At 43.8% G+C, this 26,701-nt stretch overlaps 1 protein-coding gene across 1 annotated transcript in view; it reads left to right on the plus strand.

The window, feature by feature from the left end:
- Positions 1-25,270, plus strand: part of CREB3L2 (cAMP responsive element binding protein 3-like 2) — a 127,511-nt gene extending 102,241 nt beyond the window's left edge. The window contains exons 6-12 of the mRNA XM_015424716.1: positions 999-1,145; positions 3,151-3,209; positions 3,872-3,940; positions 18,848-18,947; positions 21,451-21,577; positions 23,512-23,734; positions 24,865-25,270. Of these exons, the coding sequence (XP_015280202.1) occupies positions 999-1,145; positions 3,151-3,209; positions 3,872-3,940; positions 18,848-18,947; positions 21,451-21,577; positions 23,512-23,734; positions 24,865-24,940 (801 nt within the window). The 3' untranslated portion in view covers positions 24,941-25,270. The remainder of the gene's footprint in view (positions 1-998; positions 1,146-3,150; positions 3,210-3,871; positions 3,941-18,847; positions 18,948-21,450; positions 21,578-23,511; positions 23,735-24,864) is intronic.
- Positions 25,271-26,701: the final 1,431 nt, after the last annotated feature.

The raw sequence follows: 26,701 nt of genomic DNA on the forward strand, positions 1-26,701 counted from the left end.
TCGAAAGCAAGAAATTGCAAGTAGATAAATAGGTACCACTTCGGTGGGAAGGTAACAGCATTCTGTGCACCTTGGTGTTTAATCATGCCGGCCACGTGACCACAGAAACGTCTTCGGACAGCGCTGGCTCTTTGGCTTTGAAACTGAGATGAGCACCGCAACCCCAGAGTCGGACTTGACTGGCTTTCGAGCAAGGGAACCTTTACCTTTACTTTTTACAATAAATGCAATGATAAAAACCCATTAAAAGTCAACAGTTTGGACTGCCAATAAAAACTAATTCAGCAAACAGTCCTGAACAAAACTATCTTCAGCTGCCTCCTAAAGAGCAACAGTGAGGAGGCCAGGTGCACCTCCCTGGGGAGGTTGTTCCATAATAGTTGGGGCCTCTCTTTCTTGTGTGCCCGCTAGATGTGAGCCCCCTTTGTTTGGCGGTCCTCTTCCTGTGATCTGAATTCCTTCAGATACCCCAGTCCAAAGCTTTGTAGTGCTTTAAAGGACGAAAACAGCTCCTTGAACTGGGCTTGGGAGAAGATCTATAGCCAGTGTAATTGCTGTAGTATTGGGGACATATGCTCCTGGTAGCTGGCCCCAACCACCAGTCTAGCCGCGGCATTCTGCATTTGTTGTAATTGCCCAATGCTCTTCAAGGGTAGCCCCAAGTAGAGTGCATTACAGTAGTCCAGCCCAAATGTAACTAAGGCATGGATCACTGTGGTTAGATCTGCCTGAACCACAAACGGCCACAGCTGGCACACCATCCAAAGCCGGGCAAACACACTCCAAGCCACAGCAGCCACCTGGTTTTTTTAAGGTGACTCTTGTGTCAAGCAGCATTCCCTAGCTGTGAAGCTGGCTTTTCAGGGGGAGTATAACCCCATCCAAGGCAGACGAGATCTGAAGTCCCTGGCAGATGCCTGTGGTTCAGATTGCAGAAGGGATTTGTACGCATTTAATTATATTCTTCTTTTTCTCCCTCGTCCTCACGGTGGTCACAGAAACTCCAGGGCACGGGTCCTCTGATCTTGACGGAGGAGGAGAAGAGGACACTGGTAGCAGAAGGGTACCCTATCCCTACAAAGCTGCCTCTCACAAAAGCAGAAGAGAAAGCACTCAAGAAGATCCGTAGGAAAATCAAGAACAAGGTACAAGAGGGTGTTGAGTTTCTGGACTCAGTCTTGCGCATTACTTCATAATATTGTGCAATAATTAGTTCTGCAGAAAGGAAGGTCAGATGGTGACTCAGGATAATAGTGACTGCTCTGAGAGGCTGAGCTTTTTGGGCGACACCCACTGGCACTTGTGACAGGGCAGCATTTGCCAGTTTGCACTCTCACCCATGTACAGCTAACGATGTCGTCCTTGAAAAGGAGCCGGACACATGCTTGGATGAGAGCGGAGATGAAGGATCTGGTGTACTTCATCATCCCCTTGACCAGCGGACAGTCCCAGCTTCTTGGTGGTCCAGGAAGCTCATCTTTAGTATCCAGCTAATTTTTGTTGGGTGTACTTCCTGGACAGATGCCCTTACCACTGGGCAGGGAAGCCAGGAAGCAGCCGGGGAAGGTGGGGATGAGAGAGAAGGACTAACATGTGAGACAATTGACAGTCCCAGTTTCTCGGTGTTCTGCCAGATCCAAATACATGCTGCAGTATTTCTTTCAATGTGCCTCTGGCTTTAATTAAAAATTGTGATGGATTATGACGGTGAACCACTTTGAGAAGCCCATCTGGCTGGAAAGCAGGGTATAAATGCTAAATAATTAAAATGCTTCCAGCCCTGGCCAAGTCACGGCTGAGTGCCGTGGGCATTTTATCATCTCAACCCTCTGGAGGGACCCCCATTTCTCAGATCCTGCTTGATCTTGGGCTTGATCTGGTTCCTTCCTTGGTTCCTGGGCCTGAAAGTTCTTTCAGTTGTAAGAATACTGGACATATGAATAGGACAGATGCAGCTACCTTGCATGTTTTGATAACCTTTCCCACAATTCCTATATCCTTTTCTCATGAAAACAGACTATACTCCTGTTTTTTATCCTGGAACTAGCATTACTTCATAATGGGGGAATAAGCAGGTGGGTGCCATAGGAGGAGCCATTGTTGCCATAGGAGGAGTGAATGTGTAGGGAGGGCTTCATTGTTGCAGTATGTGTCTGGTGTCGTGACTGCCAAGGCATACAGTACCCCTTGCAGGGGTACTTAAGGACATAAAAGAAGCCATGTTGGATCAGGCCAGTGGCCCACCCAGTCCAACACTGTGTCGCACAGTGGCCAAAACCCAGGGGCCATCAGGAGGTTCACCAGCAGGGCCAGAACTCCAGAAGCCCTCCCACTGTTGCCCCCCAAGCAGCAAGAATACAGTGCATCACTACCCCAGGGTACACTATCTCTGAAGGCTGTGCCATCTTGGAGGTCGCAGGGCAAATTTTGTCCTTGCTCCCTAAATATTCTTAAGCACTGCCCTTTTAACATGGGAAATTGCTGGAGGGTTTTTTCTCTCTCTGTAATCTGGAGATCAATTAAAATTCCAGGAGATTTCCATGCCCCACCTGGGGATTGGTAACCCCAAGGCCTTGTGCCCATAGATGTGAATGGCGGCAGTTGAGTTATCAGAAAGGAAGTTAAAGGATGCCCTCATGCGCACCATATGTGGGGGGCTTAAACTGCTCAGTATGACCATGATAGCCCTCCCCTCTCGTTTCCTGTACTCCTAAATGTAGAGGGGGCTGTTCAGCCAAAGAATTCCATGACTGGTTACAGAGCCAGTTTGGTGTAGTGGTTAAGTGCGTGGACTCTAATCTGGGAGAACCAAGTTTCATTCCCCACTCCTCCACTTGCACCTGGCTGGATGACCTTGGGCAAGCTGTAGCTCTGATAAGAGCTGTCCTTGAAAAAGAGCAGTTACTGTCAGAGCTCTCTCAGCCCCACCTACCTCACAGGGTGTCTGTTGTGGGGAGGGGAAGGGAAAGGAGTTTGTAAGCCGCTCTGAGACTCCCTTGGGTAGTGAAGGGCGGGGTATAAATCCAATCTCTTCTTCTTCTCTTCTTTAAAAATAAAACTAGCCTGCAGTTTTAGACTTTCCCCTTGCTCTAATGTGTTTGGTGGTATGTTGTATATTTGCCATAGATGGTATTATCCTTTCTCTTGTAGATCTCTGCCCAGGAGAGCAGAAGGAAAAAGAAAGAATACATGGACAGCCTGGAGAAAAAGTAAGCTTCCCAGCTTGCCCTTCTAATTAGGTTGCAGCGATGGCTAGTGATGCACCCACAAGCTTTGCGTGCAGAAGGTCCTAAGTTCAACCTTCATATTTCCAGTTAAAGGACCTCTGTTGGGTAGCTGGACTAGGGAAAGCCTTGAGACCTTGGTGAACTGCTGCTACTCAAAGCAGATAGTTAGGCTTAAGTGGGTCAGTGATCTGACTCTGTTTGAAGGAACTGCGCTGTTCACAAAAGGCATCCAGCTGTTGGCTAGACATCTTGCTGAGCTCATTTTGGATGCCTGAGGCCCACATGGAAGACTTGGAACAGTGTGTGTTTCAGGTGCCCCCTGGTGGCTGGTAATGAGAACTCTACTAATCAATGGCTTGTTTCAGAGAGGATCCTTGCTGGTGAAATGAGATCTCCCCCGCTTCCTTCCTTCTTCATGTGCCCCAGAATCTCATATTGTGCCCTTCCAGGGCTGAGAACTTTCCTGAAAAGCAGCTGACTCTGTCTTGTAAAATCCAAGGCTTTATTTCACAGTAGAATGAACTTCAGTTTTCTAAATGAAAGGACTGTGGTGTATCTCTCTCTTGTTACAAATGGCAGCTCAGGCAGTAGAAGGCCCCGGTCTGACTAAACTTTTAACACTGAATTCCTTGTTCTTGTCCTAGGGTCGAGTGCTGCTCCACTGAGAACAGTGAGCTTCGCAAGAAAGTGGAAGTCCTGGAGAATACAAACAGGTAGGATCTACAATCGTGGTCGGGAACATGTTTTCAGAAGAGGGCCGTATATGTCAGATTGAAGTTATAAATGATGCATTTGATATTGTGTTAGCAAAAAAATACTTCCAGGTTTGATGAGAAAGTAATTATTGGATATACTTTAATCTCCCCCCATTTCCATTTTTTCCCTAAAACATGCATCCCCCCTCAATGGTGGCATCAGCATTTCCGGAAATTGCACATCTGTAGACCAGTCTAGTGGGGAGAATTAGACTCCCTCAATGATGATCCTTAGTCATTACGCTAAAAACCTGGCTGTTTTAGACAGTTTTCCCGCTTGGGCCTTGTACTATTCATGTTTTAATTGTTTTTAAACATGTTTTTATGACTGTTGTACATCGCCCAGAGCCCAGCATTAGCAGGGATTGGGCGATTAAGAAATGTAATAAATAAATTAAAAAGATACTGGTAATGATGGTGTGTATTTTCATAAACTGGATTGTTAGCGATTTGGGTACTGCATGAATGGCAAGGAATGTAGCGTAGAAATATTTCAGTAAATTGTGTGTAGCTTGGCCATGGCTAGGCGAGATACTTATCATGGCGTACGTGGGCAATGGAGTTGCGTAGCTACGCACTGGGAGCTAGAAAGGGGCTGGCACTTTTTGTCATGATGTGCAACAGGCCTGAGCAAATTCCATCCGGGATGCCTTTATTCCTTTCCAGTCACGTCCCTGGGCTCTCGACTGTGAGCACTGTGACAGATGAGGGTAGTGAACCTGCTGTTTAAAAAAACCCACTTTGATAAGGGAGTGCATTTGAGTATGCGTTGGAAGGAAGTGTGGAGCAGGCAGGGTTAGCTTTTCCTAATGATAAGACCTTGAAGTGGTTTTCATGTTCGACTGGCGGTCAATGCTGGTCACTAATGGGTTGGCACCTGTTGCAGACTGCCAGCTGTCTTGTGGAAATGGCCACTGAGACGGTCTGCTGTTTGGAAAAACATTTCCCTGCACACACAGGCATGTTCTGAGGATGCTCCCATAGCAAACACAGGTTCACCACACTCATGTCCCCCTGTAGTAGAGGGTACATTACCTATTCCCATTGATTTCCCTTTCAGATGCTCACCAGAGCCAATTTCATCTGCAGCCAGATTTAACTCCAGTTTCAGATCTCTTTTTAAAGAAAAAAAAAACCCATGCTTAAAACTGCAGTGGGAGGTAGGATAGATGGGTGGGCTAAATCTGACTCTACCTGACTCTCCTTTCAAATGCTTCCCCAGGACCTTGTGATTTTTTTTCCTGGGAAGGGGCCGGTGGGGTGTGATTTGGTAAAACAGCTGTTAATTTCAGCCGCAGAGCCGTTAGCACAATTCTGGAAGCTGCAAACGACAGTGTCTAGAAAAGGTCTGTTTTGTTATGATAATGAATAAAATGCCAACTTGCAAATATAGTTTCACATGTAAACTTTGGTCATAGGAACACTGTCTAAAATGTTGATCACCCTTTATGCAATATTGTATGCAGTTTAATTTGATTTTTTAGCACCAAGGTGGAGATATTAACATGTATATAGAACAAAGGTCAATAACTGCTTTATTAAACCGCAGTTCTTGCTGTGTAATTTGGTATAGGAATGGAAATTATGTAGCTGAAAATGGCAATTTTAAAAAAATAGTGGAAAAAATAGTTAAGCAATATGATAAGACCTTGAAGTGGTTTTCATGTTTGACTGGCGGTCAGTGCTGGTCACTAATTGGTTGGCACCTGTTGCAGACTGCCGGCCACTGAGACAGGTCTGTTGTTTGGAAAAACGTTTCCCTGCACACACAGGCTGTGTTCTGAGGATGCTCCCATAGCAAACACAAGTTCACCACACTCATGTCCCCCTGTAGTAGAGGGTACATTACCTATTCCCATTGATTTCCCTTTCAGATGCTCACCAGAGCCAATTTCATCTGCAGCCAGATTTAACTCCAGTTTCAGATCTCTTTTTAAAGAAAAAAAAACCCCATGCTTAAAACTGCAGTAGGAGGTAGGATAGATGGGTGGGCTAAATCCGACTCTACCTTCTTTCAAATGCTTTCCCAGTACCTTATGATTTTTTTTCCTGGGAAAGGGGCGGGTGGGATGTGATTTGGTAAAACAGCTGTTAATTTCAGCCGCAGAGCCGTTAACACAATTCTGGAAGCCGCAAACGACAGTGTCTAGAAAAGGTCTGTTTTGTTATGATAATGAATAAAATGCCAACTTGCAAATATAGTTTCACATGTAAACTTTGGTCATAGGAACACTGTCTAAAATGTTGATCACCCTTTATGCAATATTGTATGCAGTTTAATTTGATTTTTTTAGCACCAAGGTGGAGATATTAACATGTATATAGAACAATGGTCAATAACTGCTTTATTAAACCGTAGTTCTTGCTGCGTAATTTGGTATAGGAATAGAAATTATGTAGCTGAAAATGGCAATTTTTTAAAAATAGTGGAAAAAATAGTTAAGCAATTGCTGTTAAATCACAGCTGATTTAAGATGACCTCTGTAGGGTTTTCAAGACAAGCGATGTTCAGAGCTGTTTTGCCATTGCCTGCCTCTGCATAGTGACCCAAATTTCTGCATAGTGACCCAAATTACCATCCAAATCCTAACCACAGCTGACCCTGCTTAGCTTCCAAGATCTAACAAGATCAGGTTAGCCTGGACTGTGCAAGTCAGGGTCCACCCCACGTTGCCCTGTCCCAAAGCTGCCTTTCTGTCTCAAAAGGAAAGTGTCGCTCTTGTCCCAAAGCTGCCTTTCTGTCTCAAAAAGAAAGTGTTGGGCTTCAGGATGCCCATAACACTTTCAAATTAGTGGGGAAAAATAATATTAACAGTGGCCTTTCCAGCTGAAAATAAGGTCAGTTATTCACACTCAGAGAGATGTCGGAAGGAACGGTTCCCATCCTCCAGGTTTTTCAAAAGGGGAATATTGAGGAATTGGACTATACATGAATTTGTTCTATTACATTTAATCAGTAAATCTCTTTTTAAAGAAGTTAACAAACAGACCCAATGTTTTAAAAAGTGTGTGTTTGGATTTGGGTTTGTCAGCTAAAGTACCATCGTGTTATTTTTGCATATGAACCTTCCTCCCTCCCTTTCCGCTGGTTCCATTAAAACAGTGTACAACTGCTCTCAAAATTTTTTACTGGGACTTGCTCTATTGCTATCAAGTGTAGTCTATGTACTCCTCCCTCATATCCTCTCAGTTTCCCCCCCTACAGATCAAGCTGTAGATGAATTGCTCGACTTCATTTAGAATGCTGCAAAAATATAGCTCTGTGCGTTTCTCGTAACAGTAGCATACTATGCCCATTAGCATTTTCCCCACCCTTCCCTTGTGCTGTGGACAATTGCCCTGATCCAGGTTGGGTGATACGTGCATGGGACTGGCCTATCCACAGCTGCATGAGGAACCACGTATGCAAGCCACTGCTTGGGCACATTAAGTCTAGGTCATTTCTGACATTACACACCAACAAGTCTGTGGTTAAGCAATTAAGGATGCTGGGAATGCTTCAGTCACATGTGGTGCAGAAAATGTGCTTGAAAGGACTGAGGGGAAGGGCTGAATTATGTAAATTAGGTTGTAATGCAGCTCAGGATAGGAGGAGAGAGAGATTTTTGCTTTAGGTTGTAATGCAACTCGGGATAGGAGGAGAGAGAGATTTTTGCTATGGCTGACGTGCACTGCATTTTAATTGTGTTATTCTGAGCACCTGGGTTGCCGTTCCTAATGGCTAGGATTCTGGGATACTGTTTGGTGTTTTAAATAACAGTTGGAATAAAATTCTTAATGCATGTCGGCGGGTGCAGTGGCTGTAGGTGAGCTAAGTGGACTGAATACTACTGTTCTGTCTCCTTTTATTTCAGAGCAGAGTCTGTTTAGAGGTTATCCAGGGAAATCTAAGTCGAGAAGACGCAATTTCCTTCCATGTCTTGCTGTCTGCTGTGGCATTGCTGTAGGACATTGGGTCACTTTTTGTTACCAAGATTGAAGTCTTGGGTCAATGACACATCTATGTACTGGGGACTTTTGCAGACTTGCATAATATTACCAAGCTGCATCGTCTGGTTTTGATTGTGCAGGTTACTTAAATTCCCATCATGGGTGTCTGTGTGATGCAACCAGCCTCGCGTGTGGAAGGGAAACTATGGGGCAGGGAATCTCTTAGCTGGGTCATTAATAATATGGTCCTAAGCAGAGCTGTACCTTTCTAAGCCATTGTCCTGTGAGTAGCAGATTTTAATACCCAGACTCAGTAGGTTCTGGAGGGCATTTTGAAGTCATACCTCTACTTGACAAAATTTGCACCCAGCAGATTATTATAGGTCGGAACCCACCCTGAGCCTGCTTTGTGGAGAGGGTGGGATATAAATGGAAGGAAATAAATAAGTAAATAAAAATAAACAATGGGACATGAATGGCACAGCCCAAGTGTCCTAAGGAATAGATCCAACCCCTGCTTTTATATAAGAGCCATTTTCGTGTAGTGGTTAAGTACGCGGACTCTAATCTGGGAGAACCGGGTTTGATTCCCCACTCCTCCACTTGCACCTGGCTGGATGACCTTGGGCAAGCCATAGTTCTGATAACAGCTGTCCTTGAAAAAGAGCAGTTTCTGTCAGAGCTCTCTCAGCCCCACCAACCTCACAGGATGTCTGTTGCGGGGTGGGGAAGGGAAAGAAGTTTGTAAGCCGCTCTGAGACTCCTTTGGGTAGTGAAGGGCGGGGTATAAATCCAATCTTTTCTTCTTCTTCTTCTAAATCCCAAATGATTTACAGTCTTCTTCTTCATCCTCATTATCACCATTGCACAATGCCTGCTAATTCAGGGCTCTGGGTGATGTACAATATGAATAAAAATATACACTAGGTAAAACAATTAAAATTGAACAACACATTTTAAAACAGATGGTGAACAAATTAATCCCATTTCAGATTGCCGGTCACTTCACGGGCAGGGGTAAGGGGTAAGGCAAATGTAGAGAGCGGAAGAGGGTGCCAACCAAGATGAAAACTCGTCACTGTCCTCAACCCAAGTACTCAACCAATTTCTTACTAAGTCCAATGCAAAATCAAGTGGTACTAGGGAAACCAACATTAACAAGGCAGATCTGAGCATGTTGGGGTAATGTGGGCTAGCCCCACGTCTGTACTTGACACTGCATTAGTGTTTACATATTGTCCTTCCATCCATCCAATCTGAATGTAATTTCTTGGGAAACGGAGGAATAATATATCCTGGATTCTCAATATTGTACAGGTGCTTCAGAATTGGAATGGGGAAGCGTGTGTGATCTAAGCTGAAGACGCTGTTTTCTTTCCATGTCTTGTAGGGCACCATCTCCAAGCTGGAAAAGATAACCTTGTTTTTAGAACTCCCTCCCCCAAGGAAAAGGGATAGTCCTTTCTCTAAACAAGAACTAGAACAACAAAAGGGTTGAATTCTCCCTCGCAAGACTAACTTTCCTGGGCGCCACCAATTAAACTAAATGCTAATTAAATTAAAATCGCACACTAATTAAATTAAATGATCTTACCATGGCTGCTTCTCGTCTTCACTAGGCTCCAAATATTTTAATCCCTTCCCATTATTTGTTTAAAGCCACCTGCAATTAAGAGTTGGGGAAACAAGCTTTTCTTGGAATGGGACGTCAGACAATTGAAATGTTTCATGAGCGCATTAGAGGAAGAGGAAGAGAAGGAGGGGAGGGGAATCTGAATCCACACTTTGCATATCCACAATACCCCCCCTTCTTTCCCTGTCTTCTAATCTCCATTCCCTTTCATTCTTTAGAAGACAGCATATTTTTTCTTTCTTTTCCCCTTCTCTTGAAAAACAAAAATCGAGCCCCAGTTGGCTCATCCCTGGCGGAGAGTCCTGAATTGTCCTAATCTTGTATCTTTGAATGTCTTCGGTCCCTCTGGAGATCCCCGGCTGTTGTAAAATTCCCCCATGAGGGCAGGATGGCCGCGGGCATGGCGCGAAGCAGACATCAGAATTATGCTCAAATTTACACCTGCCCCACAGGCATCTGCCCTGGTTATACTCCCAAAATAGGTACTGAGAAAACAGTCGTGAGAGTCTGACCCACAAATCAAGGTAATCAACAAGACTTACACACAAAAAAGTGTTTTCTATATTGCTGCCAACATAACAACAATGAACAAATACCATCAAATCATAAGAAAACCCTTATATAAGAATGAATCGTTGTCTCCAGATTTTATAACAACGTTTCAGAAACCGGATCTTCCTCAGGAAATATTCTATACAGTGGTACAAGAGCTTTCATGCTCATTTAGTGGTATCACAGAACCAGGAATAATATAATACATCCAGTAGTAGGATGATTATCTCTATGTTATTCAGGCTGCAAACTTGCTACTCAGTTTCTGACCTGGTTAGACTCCCAACATATGCAAGCGAAGCAGACATCAGAATTATGCTCAAATTTACACCTGCCCCACAGGCATCTGCCCTGGTTATACTCCCAAAATAGGTACTGAGAAAACAGTCGTGAGAGTCTGACCCACAAATCAAGGTAATCAACAAGACTTACAAAAAAAAAGTGTTTTCTATATTGCTGCCAACATAACAACAATGAACAAATACCATCAAATCATAAGAAAACCCTTATATAAGAATGAATCGTTGTCTCCAGATTTTATAACAACGTTTCAGAAACCGGATCTTCCTCAGGAAATATTCTATACAGTGGTACAAGAGCTTTCATGCTCATTTAGTGGTATCACAGAACCAGGAATAATATAATACATCCAGTAGTAGGATGATTATCTCTACGTTATTCAGGCTGCAAACTTGCTACTCCGTTTCTGACCTGGTTAGACTCCCAACATATGCAACTTACGTTGTCACACCTGAAACTGGCCCTGGCAGGATCGTACTAAGCTCTATGATTAGAAGTCACAGTTGGTCATCCAAGAGGACCCACCTAGTCAGCTAGTTATGCGATGCCATTTCCCTAAAAGCATCGTCATACTCGATGGCAGGGCCATTGCCTTCTAACGCTCAAGCCTTGAGAACATTAGCCATGTAGCTGGCCAAGTGCTAGCCCCATTCTGGCTAAGTGGATTGTACCGTGCTCATAAAGACAGTGTACCCCACAAGCCAGTTCTGAAATGTTCGTGCAGCACTGCCCTTGGCGGTGTCTTTTCTCCTGGGGCAGGGACCCACTTTGCCAGCCTTGCCCTCAGAAGGGTGAAGACATCAGCATAGTGTCCATCTAATATCCACTCCTACACTTTACAGGCCAGGTGAATGCCTGGGGGGTGCTCACCGTTGCCATATCTAGGTGGTGCTCTCACCTCACTTGTCTTATTTGACCCCCACAGACCAACACAGCTACCCTCTGAAACTATCTTCATGAATGAACTAGTTTATATATATATTTTTTAAAAGCTCCCAGTCCAAAGTACCAAAAAAAGGGAAAGGGAATCAGTGTGGGGTTTTTCCCCCCTTCAGATGTGAAGGCTCATATTCTAGAAATCATATTGATCAACAGAAGTGTGGCAGGGATGTGGCTTAGTGGTAGAGCACCTGTTCAGTATGCAGAAGGTCCCAGGATAAATCCCTGGCATTTCCAGTCAAAGGGTCAGGTAGCCTGTGATGAATAAGAGCTCTGCCTAAGGCCCAGGAGAGCCTGGGAGAGCTGCTGTACCACAGAAAAAAGACAGAAAGCAGCTGTGAGAAAAGTGCTGTGGAGGAAACACACTTAAAGATCCTTGATAAAGTTACTGTGAAACCCGTAGGGGCTTCTGAGTACTCCATTCATAAATTTCCCCTTTCCTACTGTACTATTATAATTAGATCTGAGTTCAGTGTCAGTTTAGAGACCAAGAGTTTCAGGGTGTCAGCTTTTGAGAGTCAAAGCTCCCTTCGTCAGACATGTCCGACAAAGGGATATTTGACTAAAGCTTGTACCCCGAAATTCTTGTTGGTTTCTATGGTACTACTGGACTAAAATCTAACTGTTTTACTGCAAACCAGCATGGCTACCCTCTGAAACTACTGCACTATTGACATTTGTCTTTGCCTTCGTTCATTTTGGCAACTGGTGCGGCCATCTTGTTTTGCTAACTAAGTCAACTAACAAAGCCAACTTTGTCTTTAATTGCCTCCGTAGATACAGTGGGCCCAGGCCTGGGTAGCTTAGGCTAGCCTCATCTTGAAAGGGTTCAATCTAAATTTTTTAGATCTCTATTTGGCGTTCCTAGAAGCGCTTCTAATGTAACACTTAGGCAAGAGGCTGGGCTACTCAAAGTTGAAGCAAAGGTCTGGGAGCAGGCTATCACACGCTGGCTAAAAATTCATTACAACCCGAAGGGTTTAATACCTTACCTTTTAGCCTCGGACCCTTACCCTGCCTGGTCCACACAAATTCTTAGTAAGTTAAATCAGATTGGCCTTTTCCCAGAAGATCTCTTTTATGGAAGCGTATACAAGATACAGGGTGAGGAGTGATGAGGCCACTTAACAAAATCAATCTGAAATGTTTTCCAGCACGCCTATTAGACAAATTGCCTCTTAAAGCGTTGATAGTTTTATAACTCAAACCTGGCGGCTTCATCACAAGATCTAAACAGGGTCTTTCACCAAGTACTTGTATTTTGCTTGGTCTGCCATTAAAATGTTAAATCTTCTACTCGGATGTTGGTGAGAAAGAGAAGGGAAACAGAGGAGCCTTAGAGAAGGGAGAGTGTGTCAAGAGAACCAGAGGAGAGCTGAAATTGACATGTAGTGAATCTCCCCCCATTCATTGATTCCCCCCCCAAAAAACCATACTATTGTTTTCTTCCCCCCCCATTAAATAGTGCTGGGTTTCATCAGAAGCTTAAGTGAGAATTTTCAGATAAGGCATACAATTTTCACATCTGTCTAGCTGCCATGGCTTGGTGATCCTTGGGTCAACTGGTTATATTTTTTTATTTATTAAGAAAAGGGATATACATGGAAACTATGGGATATCCATGTGTATATTCAACAATGATATCTTAAAATGCATAATCCTTAGGAACAATGGCAGGGAAATCTTAGGATTTCCAGTAGGAGTCATCAAAATAATGGCAATTATGCCTGGAATAACTCTCCTGCCCTGTCTTCATCCAGCAGCTGTCCTTTTGTCCTACAAGCTTTGTCAAGAAGAAGTAGAAGAGATTGAATTTATATTCCACCCTTCTCTACCCAAGGGAGTCTCAGAGCGGCTTATAAACTCCTTTCCCTTCCCCTTCCCACAACAGGCACCCTGTGAGGTAGGTGGGGCTGAGAGAGCTCTTGACAGAAACTGCTCTTTTTCAAGGACAGCTCTTATCAGAACTACAGCTTGCCCAAGGTCATCCAGCAGGTGCGAGTGGAGGAGTGGGGAATCAACCCCGGTTCTCCCAGATTATAGTCCGCACACTTAACCACTACACCAGACAGACCCTCTTCATTTGTAAAGGCTTTCATCATTCTCCCCAGATGCATGTTACCTGCACCTCCAGAGTCACTTGACTCTCACCAGTCCCATTCCCACTAGCTATTGGCCCATCATCTACATCTGTTCCTTCGAAAAGTTAGGGACAGAACAATAGAGCAAGTTCAATTGTGTGAGGTAAATTAGGCTGAGAGTGGGCTTTTTCGCGGTCTTATTTTCCTCGCTTGTAAGTTCCCATTTCTTTAGGCTTTTTTTTCCTGTTTCACATGTGTTTTGCTCCATCTAGAGATTGATTTGATATTACACCAATTTATGTCCAGCATATCTCCCTGCAGATTGTGGGTTTTTATGCCAGACATAAACCAGAGTAATATTGAATCGACCACTAGAGGGAGCAAAATACATGCAGAACATGAAAAAACTGGAAGAAACGGGAACTTAGAAGCGAGGAAAATGAAAATGTAGGAAAAGCCCAATGACTAGCTCACAAGTTTCATGCCTGAGAAGGGATCTGCTCTGCCTGATCCACATTCTGCATTCTGTACAGTGCAGCACACTTGTGTTGTTCCTTGTGTTGTTAATCTAAGAACAATTGAAAGTTTTGTAAACGGGGATTTTCTTTCAGTTGTTGTAGATTTTCCGGGCTGTATGGCCGTGGTGTTGGCGTTGTAGGACCTGACATTTTGTCAGCAGCAGGATTTTCTTTGTTCCTTAGCTCTATCAGCCCACCCTTGAAGTCAAATGAAATGTTAAATAGAGCATGGGAGGATTTTCTCACGTGGCAAAACTGTGAAGTGATTGAGCCGTCCTTGTAGGGGGGAACACTAAAGTACATTTATGCGAATGCAACTGACCCTTCAATTGAATTGTGTCCACAAAATGTGTCAGACAGTGTAAGGGTACAATTTGCTTTGCCGCACTGCCTTAGGATTTATGCTCCCCCCCCTCCCCCCGGGTACTTTTTATGGCCATGAACATATTTGCTTTATCAAAACCATTGTGACCTTTAATCAAGTATGCAGCAGGGGAGCCTCTTAGCATCTTATGCACTCACACACTCTCTCTCTTTTTAAAAGTGGCTTCTCACTCAACCCTTCCCTTCCATTTTCAGTGTACAGTTTCCAAAAGGAAATGCTTAATTAAGAAGCTGAGTTCTAATCTGCCTTGAGCTAGAAAGTGGAGGTGGGGTGTAAATATTTTAATAAATGTAAATTAAATTTTAAAATGGAAGTAATTTTTTTGCCAGAATGAGGCAGCGATACTGGCAAGCATGTAATGAACCTTCACAATAGCCAGCTTTTAAAAAAATCTTATTCAATTGGGGTGAGGGGGTTTGAGGAGAGAAACAATGAGGTCATTTAACCCTTTATCGGTTTTCCCTGTCTTCCAAAGGGATTTTCCCCATGGAGGATTCAAACCATGGACAAACATGGGTGGGAGCAAGCTGTGTGTGTTGGTTTGGAGTATAGAAGTAGCAGGTAGGGAAAGGGTTAAGCACCATTTCTCTGCTGAGACTCCTGCCCTCCAATATTCCTTCCTTCCTTCCTTCCTTCCTTCCTTCCTTCCTTCCTTCCTTCCTTCCTAGTCAGGGCTTTATGCTGTGAGTCTGCCCATTAAAATACAGTTACTCACTGATTATGAAATAACTTTGCATTCCTGGGATGATGGCTTGCTCTTCTGCCAGTACGGAAAAGAAAGGGCAAACAACATTTTTCAATCTTCTGCTCCTGCCTGCCTCCTTTTATCTCCAGTCCCGTTGAATACACTGTTTAATAAATCTGAGAGAAATCTGTTGCTCTACATAAGTCTCTGCTGGGAGCACTGCGGATACTAATTTAAGCCTGAACTTCTTGAGTCCTTGAATTCATTTAGATCCTAATTAGGGAGATGATTGATTTTAAAAACAGACGGGCAAAATATACATTCAGCTATCAAGGCACCCCTGGGGATGTATGTCCTACAACTATTTTTAAGTAGCTTTTAAAAATTATTTTCTCTTTAACAAGAAAAAGTTGTAGGCAGCTCCCTTTCATATTTTATAAGAAAGCACAGTGGGTTGTGTACACAAGGCCAGACTTGTATATATAAAAAAATGTTACTTGTGTGGCATTCCTTGTGTCTAGCATCTTGTGTCCAGAGCCACACAGGCATGCACAGGTAAGGTTACTTTGCCTGCATGTGCAATAAGAACACCAGGGCTTAATAGCCCGAGCCAGAGCCACACAAGCATGCACAGGTAAGATCCACAATTGCCTGTTTGCATGCTTTCTCTGTTGTGGTCTCTGCCTTGTGGAACGGCCTGCCTGAGAAGATCCGGAAGGCTTCCATGCTCCTGTCATTCCTCAGACCGTGTAAAACAGAATTGTATGGGAGGGATACACTATAACAGAATACTTGAGGAAGGCACTTTATGAAGGAAAAGGGACTGTGGATTATACTGCTGTGAATAGGAGGTATTATCAGTTTGCAGCACATATTACCCTATTGGTTCATTTTTTTTCCTACTGAAGTAATACAGTTTTCCTTCATTATATCCACACTCAAGACTAATACGCTACACTCTGTCAGATTTCAGTAGTCCTAGGACACTGCTTATTTGATGTCTCCTCATATTGATTGTATCAATCTACATTGTGTAATCTGCTTTGCGTTTCAGTGTGAAAGGTGGGCTACGAATACAGTAAAGACCTACCTTCACCATAGAGCTGAACCCATGGAATACTGCACAGATACATTTTCTTATGCTCATGGCCTCTTGTTTAAATTGGAGGCAACCTATAAGGCATTCTGAAGATAAAGTGAAACAAAGGGAAGGGGTTGCAGAGTTGGGTATTCAGGCCAAGAAGGCAATCAATGGACTCTGGTTGGTTTTTGGACTTTGAGCATGCTTTTGATTACACTGAAAATTCAGTACTAAATGAGAGACCTAAGGAACGGTATGCAGTCTAATCTATCCCAGGTACTCAAGGCATAAAGGAAAGTGTAGAGTATATCAAAGTTGTTCACTGTGCAGGTAGAAAAGAGTGAGAGCAGTAGCAGTTTGAAGACTAACCAAATTTTTTTGGTAGGATATGACCACTGTGTGACAGTGTTGGACTGGATGGGCCGTTGGCCTGATCCAACATTGCCTTCTGTTATGTTCTTGTGTTCTTATGAGCTTTCATGAGTCACTGCTCACTTCTTCAGATACAACTGCAAGTGCCAGAAATACAGGTCTTGGAACGTATTCATTTGTTGCCCTCTACTTTACAATACCCTACATGAAGCCAGTAAGGAAGGCAAAGTAGCCATTCAGATACCTGACAATCATGTACCTTTCACTCGCATGAACAGTTCTTGTAGTTCATGCTACTTTCAGCCCATTGGTCTGAGCAGCTGGTGGTCCAGTCTCTGACTGCTCCTTGGTGGGGTCCCCAAAAGTTTGGGGCCTGGGATACTTGCCCCACTTAAGAGATCATTCTGCTGTGTCCTAGACAAACTAGCTAAGTAATCACTGGTTAAATAATAATAATAAGTACAATCTAGTATCTCTCCCAGGGAAGCTTGGGAACTGTAGTTCAACAAGGGGAGTTAGAAATCTCTCACAGTACAGATTTACTTTACTATAATTCTGAGGGATGCTTTGGAGAGGATATGTGTGTAATAGAGAGCTGTTTGCAGCAAAGAATGTAGTGGTCCACGGAGAAATTTCCTGGGACATTAGGCCCTTAGCTGGAGTGAAATTGGTGTGAAAGATTCCTTTTTGAAATTCGACACGATGGGCAATCATGAAAAATGGATACTTGCATTCTTAAAAAGAAGTTGTACACCCATTGTAAGAAGGACATACCTTTCCTAGAGGGCACTTTCTCCTGGCATGATCTTAATAGTTGGGATGGGCACTTTCTCCTGGTGTGATCTTAACAGTTGGGATCGGCAACCAGCTTGCAGGATGTGGCGTTCATAACCCCACATACTCTGTCGAGATCTATCATAAAAAATAACAGGAAGCTTTCCATAGAACTTTGACAAGAACGTGCTGCCAATGACTTGTGTTTAGAAATGGGCACGTCCTGATGTGCTATCACAGACTAAACCAGCTGAGTCGAGGAGTGTATTTTAATCAATGCAAATCTTTACTTTTATGAAGTCCATGAAACTTAGAGTGAAAGTTCAGAGGCAGAATGAATCTTCCAGATGTTGCTTTGGACTACAGCAGTCACCCTGAGGATTGCTGCCATTTTCAAAGATGTTTTGTTTATTGTGATGGAGAGTGAGAGATCAGGATAGATAACTATGTCTAGAATTACCGTGACACTACAGCTCCTGAGTATATTTACTCAGGCATGAGGTCCACCAAGTGCAATATGTCTTGGACTGTGTCCTAGGTGTGTATGATTAGAATTCACTGTTATGGTAAGATGTAATTGAATATCCAAATTTATTGCTACCCCTCAATTACATTAGAGGGATGCTCTCCCCCTTTCCCAGTCTTTCTCTTAAATTAAAATAGTTCCTTTTTCCCCTGCATGATAAGTCTGAGATCCATGGACTATTTCTGAGCCAAGATAATAACATTTTATTTTGTTTACTACAGTGTTGATGGTTTCTATTTCCAACATGTTTTTTTTCCTATTATCACAACTGTGAAAAACTAAAATTAGGTGCCTTTAGAGTAGAACAACTGGCATCTTTGTCTCTAACACATTTGCTTATGACTAAGGCATTTCCAGTTACTGCTGTTGTGAATGGTCATTATATCTATCTTGCACATGTTTGAGATCCACATAGAAATGCCATAGACTGTACGTCCTGCATTTGGTTAACTTTTGACCCCACTGTTTCCCACTTTCCCCCTCTATATGCCTACGACTGAGTGTATGCATGTATTCATGCGGACTAGATTCCCATTTGTAGTCTCTCCATCTCCTTCTATCCTGTGAAGCTGTGCTCAGATGTTGGAAGAAGCTGTAGTTAAGCCAAGATGTGCAAGAACTAAAAGCCACTACAGGCATGCTTGGTCCAACTTACATAGCAGCAACCTTTGTAGGTGCTTTCTAAAGCTTAGGAGACCTGGCCCATATAAACTGCAATGAGACTTCCTGTAGTGGATTTTAGTTCCTGAGGAAGGACCTGAAGTCCGAAACACTGATCAATACCTAGGAAAAGTGTTGGACATCTATTCCAGACTTTATTGTTTCCCTCTGAGAGATTTCTATTCTGGACTTTGTTCTTCCCCTTGGGGAAATTGTGGACTTTTGTATTTTCCTATGATGGATTACATGTGTTGAATTACTTATTGTGTTGAAGTCTCTTTTTGTAAGCTCTTGTGCGGGTTTTTACAGTGGTTTTGATATTTCCTACAAGCCTAACTAAGAAAAAATAAGGATGAATACTAGGAGTGGTATTTGAAAGAAAGCTAAAGACCTTGACATGCATCGATGCCTGCTCCTTTCCCCTTTCAGAACACTCCTGCAGCAGTTACAGAGGCTCCAGGCCGTGGTGGCTGGCAAAGTGTCTCGCTCATGCAAAGCTGCGAGTACCCAAACGGGAACGTGTCTCATGGTGAGTCTACGGGCGACGTTATCCTCAAGGCCTCCCCTGACCATTCCATGGCCTAACACCTTAACTAAAGCCATGGGAGTGTGCGGAGGTTGCTGTTATGGCAATCACTGAAAAATTATATCTTGGTTCTGCTGATTCATACAGTGTTTCTTCCAGTCCGATTTGGTCACGTGCATGCTGAGAGATGAGCATGTGGATAGAGTTTGGCTGGAATGATGGTGTGAGCCAGCCTTTGTGTGAATGTGTGAATGATACCACTGTGTGAATGATACCACTGGTGGAGAAGGAAGGCACTGTGGGTCAATAGGATTGATATGTAGAAGTCCTGGTTCCAGTCGCTCGCATCTTCCAGCTAAAGGATACCATACAGAAGGGTCAGGAAAGCCCTTGGTGAGCCATCGTCAGACAGACTAGAACTGTACTAAGATAGATGGACCAATAGGCTCACTCAGTATAGGGCAGTTTCATATGTTCAAGGCAGGGGGCCTGAATATACCTTAGCTGGGTTAATTGTGATAGACTGGGCTGCTTTTTATTTCCCAGTGTAATGGAACAGAGCCAGTCTTTGTAAACATTTCATTCCCTTTTTTATAGCTCCTTGCCATCCTGAAATATTCTTTGTATACTCCTTGTACAGATTGCCCCTTCAGAGAATTACATACATTTTATAAACTACAAATTCTACTACATGTGCATTGAAAATCGCAAGCCAGGGAACTCTTCTTCCTAATGTAATAACTCTTCTTTAAGCAGAATTTTTTTTATTGAGTGGGAAGCATTTGAACAGGCAATTCCCTCAACTAAAGCAAGCAGGCAAGCCAGGGTTTGTGTGTCGGCTGGCTCTATATGGTAGGCAAATCTGTGTTTACTTCTTGCTGTGTTAATCCAGTAGCAGAAAGTGGCTTTAAAATGGTTGTGTTTGCATTTACTTATCATTATTCTCCCCCTCCCAGTTTGTCCAGTCAACTTAAAATATTTTATATGCCTACCTTTCTCCTGACCAACTCAGAATCCACCTTGCTTTTTTAACACATGGAGCCCGCTGGCAGAAGTAGCATAGGAAGTGCTTGCTGTGATGTTATGAAACAGCATTGGAATGCGCATCACAGCCGAGCCGAGCCCAGACAAATGTCTTACCTTTTTCGAGGTTGCTGTTATGGCAATCACTGAAAAATTATATCTTGGTTCTGCTGGTTCATACAGTGTTTCTTCCAGTCCGATTTGGTCACGTGCATGCTGAGAGATGAGCATGTGGATAGAGTTTGGCTGGAATGATGGTGTGAGCCAGCCTTTGTGTGAATGTGTGAATGATGCCACTGTGTGAATGATACCACTGGTGGAAAAGGAAGGCACCGTGGCTCAATAGGATTGACATGTAGAAGTCCTGGTTCCAGTCACTCGCATCTTCCAGCTAAAGGATACCATACAGAAGGGTCAGGAAAGCCCTTGGTGAGCCATCGTCAGACAGACTAGAACTGTACTAAGATAGATGGACCAATAGGCTCACTCAGTATAGGGCAGTTTCATATGTTCAAGGCAGGGGGCCTGAATATACCTTAGCTGGGTTAATTGTGATAGACTGGGCTGCTTTTTATTTCCCAGTGTAATGGAACAGAGCCAGTCTTTGTAAACATTTCATTCCCTTTTTTATAGCTCCTTGCCATCCTGAAATATTCTTTGTATACTCCTTGTACAGATTGCCCCTTCAGAGAATTACATACATTTTATAAACTACAAATTCTACTACATGTGCATTGAAAATCGCAAGCCAGGGAACTCTTCTTCCTAATGTAATAACTCTTCTTTAAGCAGAATTTTTTTTATTGAGTGGGAAGCATTTGAACAGGCAATTCCCTCAACTAAAGCAAGCAGGCAAGCCAGGGTTTGTGTGTCGGCTGGCTCTATATGGTAGGCAAATCTGTGTTTACTTCTTGCTGTGTTAATCCAGTAGCAGAAAGTGGCTTTAAAATGGTTGTGTTTGCATTTACTTATCATTATTCTCCCCCTCCCAGTTTGTCCAGTCAACTTAAAATATTTTATATGCCTACCTTTCTCCTGACCAACTCAGAATCCACCTTGCTTTTTTAACACATGGAGCCCGCTGGCAGAAGTAGCATAGGAAGTGCTTGCTGTGATGTTATGAAACAGCATTGGAATGCGCATCACAGCCGAGCCGAGCCCAGACAAATGTCTTACCTTTTTCTTGTCTTGTGAGTAAGTAGCTCATCTGAGCAGAACGGCTGGTTGCAAAGCTTCCAGGGTGCCGTCCTAATAGAGATGTGTCATATTAAGCCGAATCTTTATTGCGTCGACCTTTCTGGTTATGAGCCTCCTCTCAATTGACAGATATACAACCCAGGAAAAGTAAAATCCTCCCAGCTATGTGCTATTTTCTTGCTTTCAAGTTGTTTTGATATAAGTTCAATTGTATTCATGTTCAATGTGACTTTATTTATTTTGTCAGGAACTGAGTGTTTCTCTCTCTCCCGCTTTCTTCTTCCAGGTGGTAGTATTATGCTTTGCAATTATTTTTGGCAGCTTCTCACAGACTTACGGGCCTAATTCCTCCACCACAAAGGCAGTCCTGCCAACTCAGCATTCCACACCAGAATCGTATACAGCCTCCATAGGTGAGTGAAGGGCTTCTACAGCTCTGGAGTTTCAAGTCCTGCAAGGAAAGTGAGATAGCAGCAGGGTCGGAGTCCAGACCTCCTTAATAACTGGCTTAAAGATTTCCTAGTGGTGGCTCCCTCCCCTGGTAAAGAATGTGGTTGTGTGGTCGCCTTTTCACATGGGTGATATGTGATTTATAAAAAGATCTGTGTGGAGGAGACTTGCTTTATCAGGAAGTGCCACAACTGGAGCATTGAGGCCCTGGCATTAGCAGGAACCCAGGTGCCTTGTGGCAGCTGCAGCAGCTGCTCACTGAACCTCTGTCAACCCACTTCTGGCTGTTTTGAGGGGATATACTGACTGCAGTAGATGTTTCGGAAATGGCAGGAGTAGCAGAGGGAGACAGCTGTGAGCCTTTTGGGGAGCAAGTTGAGGGATTCTGAGAATTGAGGGAAGAGTAGCAGTGCTGTACCAGAACACAGCCCTGCATGCAGAGAAGCATCTAAGTTCAGTCTCTTCAGGGCTCTCTCTCAGTATGCCCCCGGAAGAGTGTCACGCTCTGGGAAAGAGGCTGCCCTCAACTAGGGCCAGGGTATTTTGGGCCCTGGCCCCCGCCTGGTGGAACTCTCTTCCAGAGAACATCCATGCCCTGTGGGAATTACTGCCTTTAAGCAGGGCATGTAAGGCAGAGGTATTCCGTCAGGCATTTGGTTGAGGACAGCGACGGGACAGTATGAAATCTGGCACTCTCACACACACCCTCCGTAACCTCTCCCCTCTAGGATGCCTGTGGAAGCTGAATCCCCCCCCCATCATCTTGGAATGTGTATTGTTTTATCTGTTGATATGTTTTAGGTAGAGAGCCAGTTTGGTGTAGTGGTTAAGTGTGTGGACTCTAATCTGGGAGAACCGGGTTTGATTCCCCACTCCTCCACTTGCACCTGCTGATGTGACCTTGGGTCAGTCACAAGCTCTAGCACAGCTGTTTCTGAAAGAGCAGTTTGTGTCAGAGTTCTCTCAGCCCCACCCACCTCACAGGGTGTCTGTTGTGGGGAGGGGAAGGGAAAGGAGTTTGTAAGCCGCTCTGAGACACCTCTGGGTAGTGAAGGGCGGGGTATAAATCCAATCTCTTCTTCTCTTCTTCTTCTTCTCCTGCTGAGCCCTGTTTGCAGGGAAGGGTGGTCTAATAAATCCGACTTAATAAATAAATAATAATAAATAATTCAGTCACTGCCATATTTTTAAACTGCAACACACATCATGGGTTGGCTTCAGCCTGCTTTTTCACTCAGTTATAACCCAGTTATTCCTCATATTACACTCCCCCCCCCTCCTGTATGGCTCTTGTATATGCAAACAGCATGATTCTCAGAATAACCTTTTGGGGTGGTCAAAGATGCCATCTCCTTCCTTTGCTTTTTCATCGTCAGAACACCTGGTTGGATGCAAACCAGTTTACTTCTCACAGACTCTCCAGCTATTAACTCTTTACATCCATTTCTTATTTTTATCATGACTTTCCACCCTCTGAATCATTTGGTTCTCCCAAATCCATGTTCGTTACAGTTTTCTGTTTTTAAATAAACAATCTTGTCACGCGGAACAATTCTTTCAGCTCATTTCCTCATTCCTCTTGTATGTTGGCTGAGAACCTAATCCACAAAATTTAATATCAGTTATAGTCAATGTGCGATTTTATAAAATCAGTCCCATAGGTACTGCTGTTTGACACTATTCTCCAGTATATACACTCTCAAGGGCATTCCCACCACATGTGATATTAAAAAAAGTATTCCTGGTACCACAATACTAACATTTCACCTCAGTGCTATTATTGCATTGAAACCGATGATCAAAGCCTGATGGTGGCCAACCGTAACATCCATTCACTTGGCCTTGGGATTGACTTTCGTCTCTTCTACTCCCCCCCCCATCCCATTTGTTTGTTTAGTGCGGTCGAGGAGCTTGTTAACTTATGAGGGGCCTCACCCATTGGAGGAACCACATCTCTCAGATCACAGCAACAGCTGGGACAGGCACACGGATGCCTCCAAACCTTCGTCCGTGTCCTTGGAATCCATCTCCAGGGCGCAGCACGACCAAGTCACAGAGATCACGATAGCCAACGAAACCCGGCTCGAGAAGTCAGTGCTGGTGGAGCTGCAGCAGCACAGGTGAGCGAACAACCCAGGGGGGAGAGAAAAATAAGTTGCGAATTTCTAGTCCAGATGTGTGAGTTGCTTCAGAGAAGAATTCTGGTGCCAGCAAGCCTCTTCCGTAGTGAATGAGAACACAAGAAATGGGGGCGCAGTGGATTGGGCTGAGTGTTCAGTGGCTGGGAAAATGAAAGTCCAGGGGCACCTTAAAGACTAAAAATTTAATTCGATACGAGCTTTCGTGAAAGAAAATTTTCCTTCGCTATGTCCGTCTGAAGAAATGGGCTCTGACTCACGAAAGCTCATATTGAAATAAATGTTCTTAATCTTTCAGGCCAGCCCGAGGAGGTCAGGAAACCTCCCACTCTCCTGGCTTTCAGCAAACCATTCATAACTAAACTATTCAAGAGGGCTTTTCTATGCAGGTAATAGGGCTGCACTGGACAACATAGTTCGCAAACTTACTCAGATAAGTAATTGGGACTGCAGTCTATACTGCTGTGTATAGCTTATTGTAAATGGGATCCTCTTTTTATAATTTTTGTGCCACTGAATGTGTCATGTGAATAATCATGCTGTGCTTTTCTGGTGGTCCCAGGCTTCCAAAATCCTAATGCACTGGTGTATTGCATGCCCCATTTTGTTAATTGCACCTGCTCACTCTGTGTAATCCACCCTGCATTGAGAAAGGTGGACTATACATAACATAAATGAATACATGTGAGGTGCCACTGGACTTTTATTTTGCCATGACAGACTAACATGGCTACCCCTTGGCTAGGAAGCCTCCCTTACCTGGAACTGCTGCAGACCCCAACTGTGCTCCAGCCGCTGCCAAGGAAAGGAACCTGCAGTTTTTTTAAAAAATGTTATTCTGTAGGGACCCAAGCTCAGTGGTAAAGTCTGGCACGTATGAGGGCCCAGGTTCCATCCCTGCTACGGTCCCAGCTAAAAGGCAACCATTCTAGGATTTTGTTGCTGTGAAATGTAGGCAGGATTGGGCTGCGCAAATTCCAACAGATGGCAAAAGAGCAACTGCAGTGATAGAATAACAACAATATAAAATACTCTTGTGTACGTTGTGAGGTTTTGAAGGAGGGGCACGTATGCTACCGTTTTATGACTGACTGTTACTTCTCCTTTTGCAGAGTCAGCTCAGAGCTGGATGCAAACCAAACACTGAAGTTCATTGAAATTGACAGAAGAGTTAATGCTACATCTTAAAAAGAAAATGAATAAGGGGTCTTTCTTGTCCCTTCTTCTTCGTTCCAAACCAAAGGACTGAGGAACTTGTTGCTGTCAGGAAATCCAGGACGGGAGGGGGAAACATTTGTCTGACTTCCATACTGGATGGAGAGGACGTGGCTTGGCTTTGCCGTTCTTGTTCTCTCTCCCCCCTTTCCCAATGGTTGTAGTCCAAAGTCACATTCTTTAGCTTGCCTTTGTGGACCCACACCCAACAGAAAGACTCTAAAGGCAGCTGGGGCCAAGAAGATGCTTTGGACAGGGATATGAGAGAAGCCGGGATAGCACCTAACCTTAGTGCTGAATGAATACCCCAGTGGCTCTCACGATGTTATAAAAGCACATGATGGGTCTCAGTTCCCTTACAGTATGTACAAAGAGAGTGGGTTTTGCAGAGGCTCCTCTGGATGAAATCCATTTTATGCTATTGGGGTGGGGAGTGAATGTATGATCCTTTTTTATAGGGGAATGACAGCCATTAGTTGGCAAACATCTATAATACCATTCTGAAAAAGGAGCTTGGTTTATAAACTTAGTCCCACACGGTAAAGTAGAAATACACCTATTGGGAAAAGCCCAATTGGTTTCAGAAGGAGAATTTGACTGTGGTTGTAGTGAGCAGTGAAGGTGGGTGAGAAGGAACAGTTAATCACACTTTGGCAGTGGACGGCCAGTGTAAGATTACAGGGAGCCCTAGCAAAGCACACAGTTTCCATGTAATCTCAGGATACTTAACAGGGATACTTTTCATCCCAGAGTGATGTTTCTCTGAAAACCTGATAGTGTAGACTCTCTTGCGTACTATTTCTGGTGGAGAAAAATGGAACCAGCTCAAATTGTCAGAAGCCCTGGCCGATCTTGAAAGGGTCGTTTGTACGCTTCCTTTAACAGAATCTGAGCTTTATGTGATTATAAACAGGCCCACAGTAGTCCTGTCCTCACCTCCTCTAACACAGGGTGCTATACGAAAGAGACTAGATTATTCCAGTCTCTGCTCCTACATCCTGCAGCTATGGCAGGTAAATCCTGCAAGTTGGCTATGAGTTGGGTGGAACAATCTGATGTGCAGAAGGAGATTCTATCCAGCACTGGCTGCTGTCACCTCACTTTTTAAAAGTGTATACATGTATAACTCTTCTCCCTTCTACAACACGCAAGGACTAGAAACTTGTCTCTGTATTAAATAAAGTGAAGGCTGGGATTTATAGGAAATCTGGTAGATCTGCTGTCTCCCATGATTTGTAGAAGTACTGTGCAATAAACTTTGATCTACAAGCAAGAAACTATTTAGTGGCTTAAAGGCTCTTGCCTACCTTTTGTTTTTCCCTTTCCGTGTATGACCCTACAGAGTCATCTCTGGTACTGCTGATATAACTCTGCATGGTAGAAAAAGGCAAAGTTCAGCCCCTCTTTTGCTTGGTCCGCATGAGGAACGGGTGCCTCCTGAACCCAAACAACTTGAAAATCAGGTTGCTCCGACCCCCCCAGCCATCCCTCCCCTGCTCTGCTGTAAATAGTATTTATTAGTTTCCCCACAGTTTCATCTGGCAGCCGGAATGATGAGCCAAGGCTGCAAAATCTTCCAAATGCTCTTGGTGAAATCTTGAGAAACTTCAGGACTTGTTTTGAGTTCCTAGAACGAAGCAGAAAATTAATGCCATCACTTGAGCATCAATGCCATCACTTTTGAGCCTTTCCCCCTTCCTGGTTTTGTTTCTTAGTTGCGTGTGTTCTGAAAGC

This window comes from Gekko japonicus, unplaced genomic scaffold, assembly GCF_001447785.1.
Source record: "Gekko japonicus isolate JY-2015 unplaced genomic scaffold, Gekko_japonicus_V1.1 scaffold689, whole genome shotgun sequence".
Lineage (NCBI taxonomy): Eukaryota > Metazoa > Chordata > Lepidosauria > Squamata > Gekkonidae > Gekko > Gekko japonicus.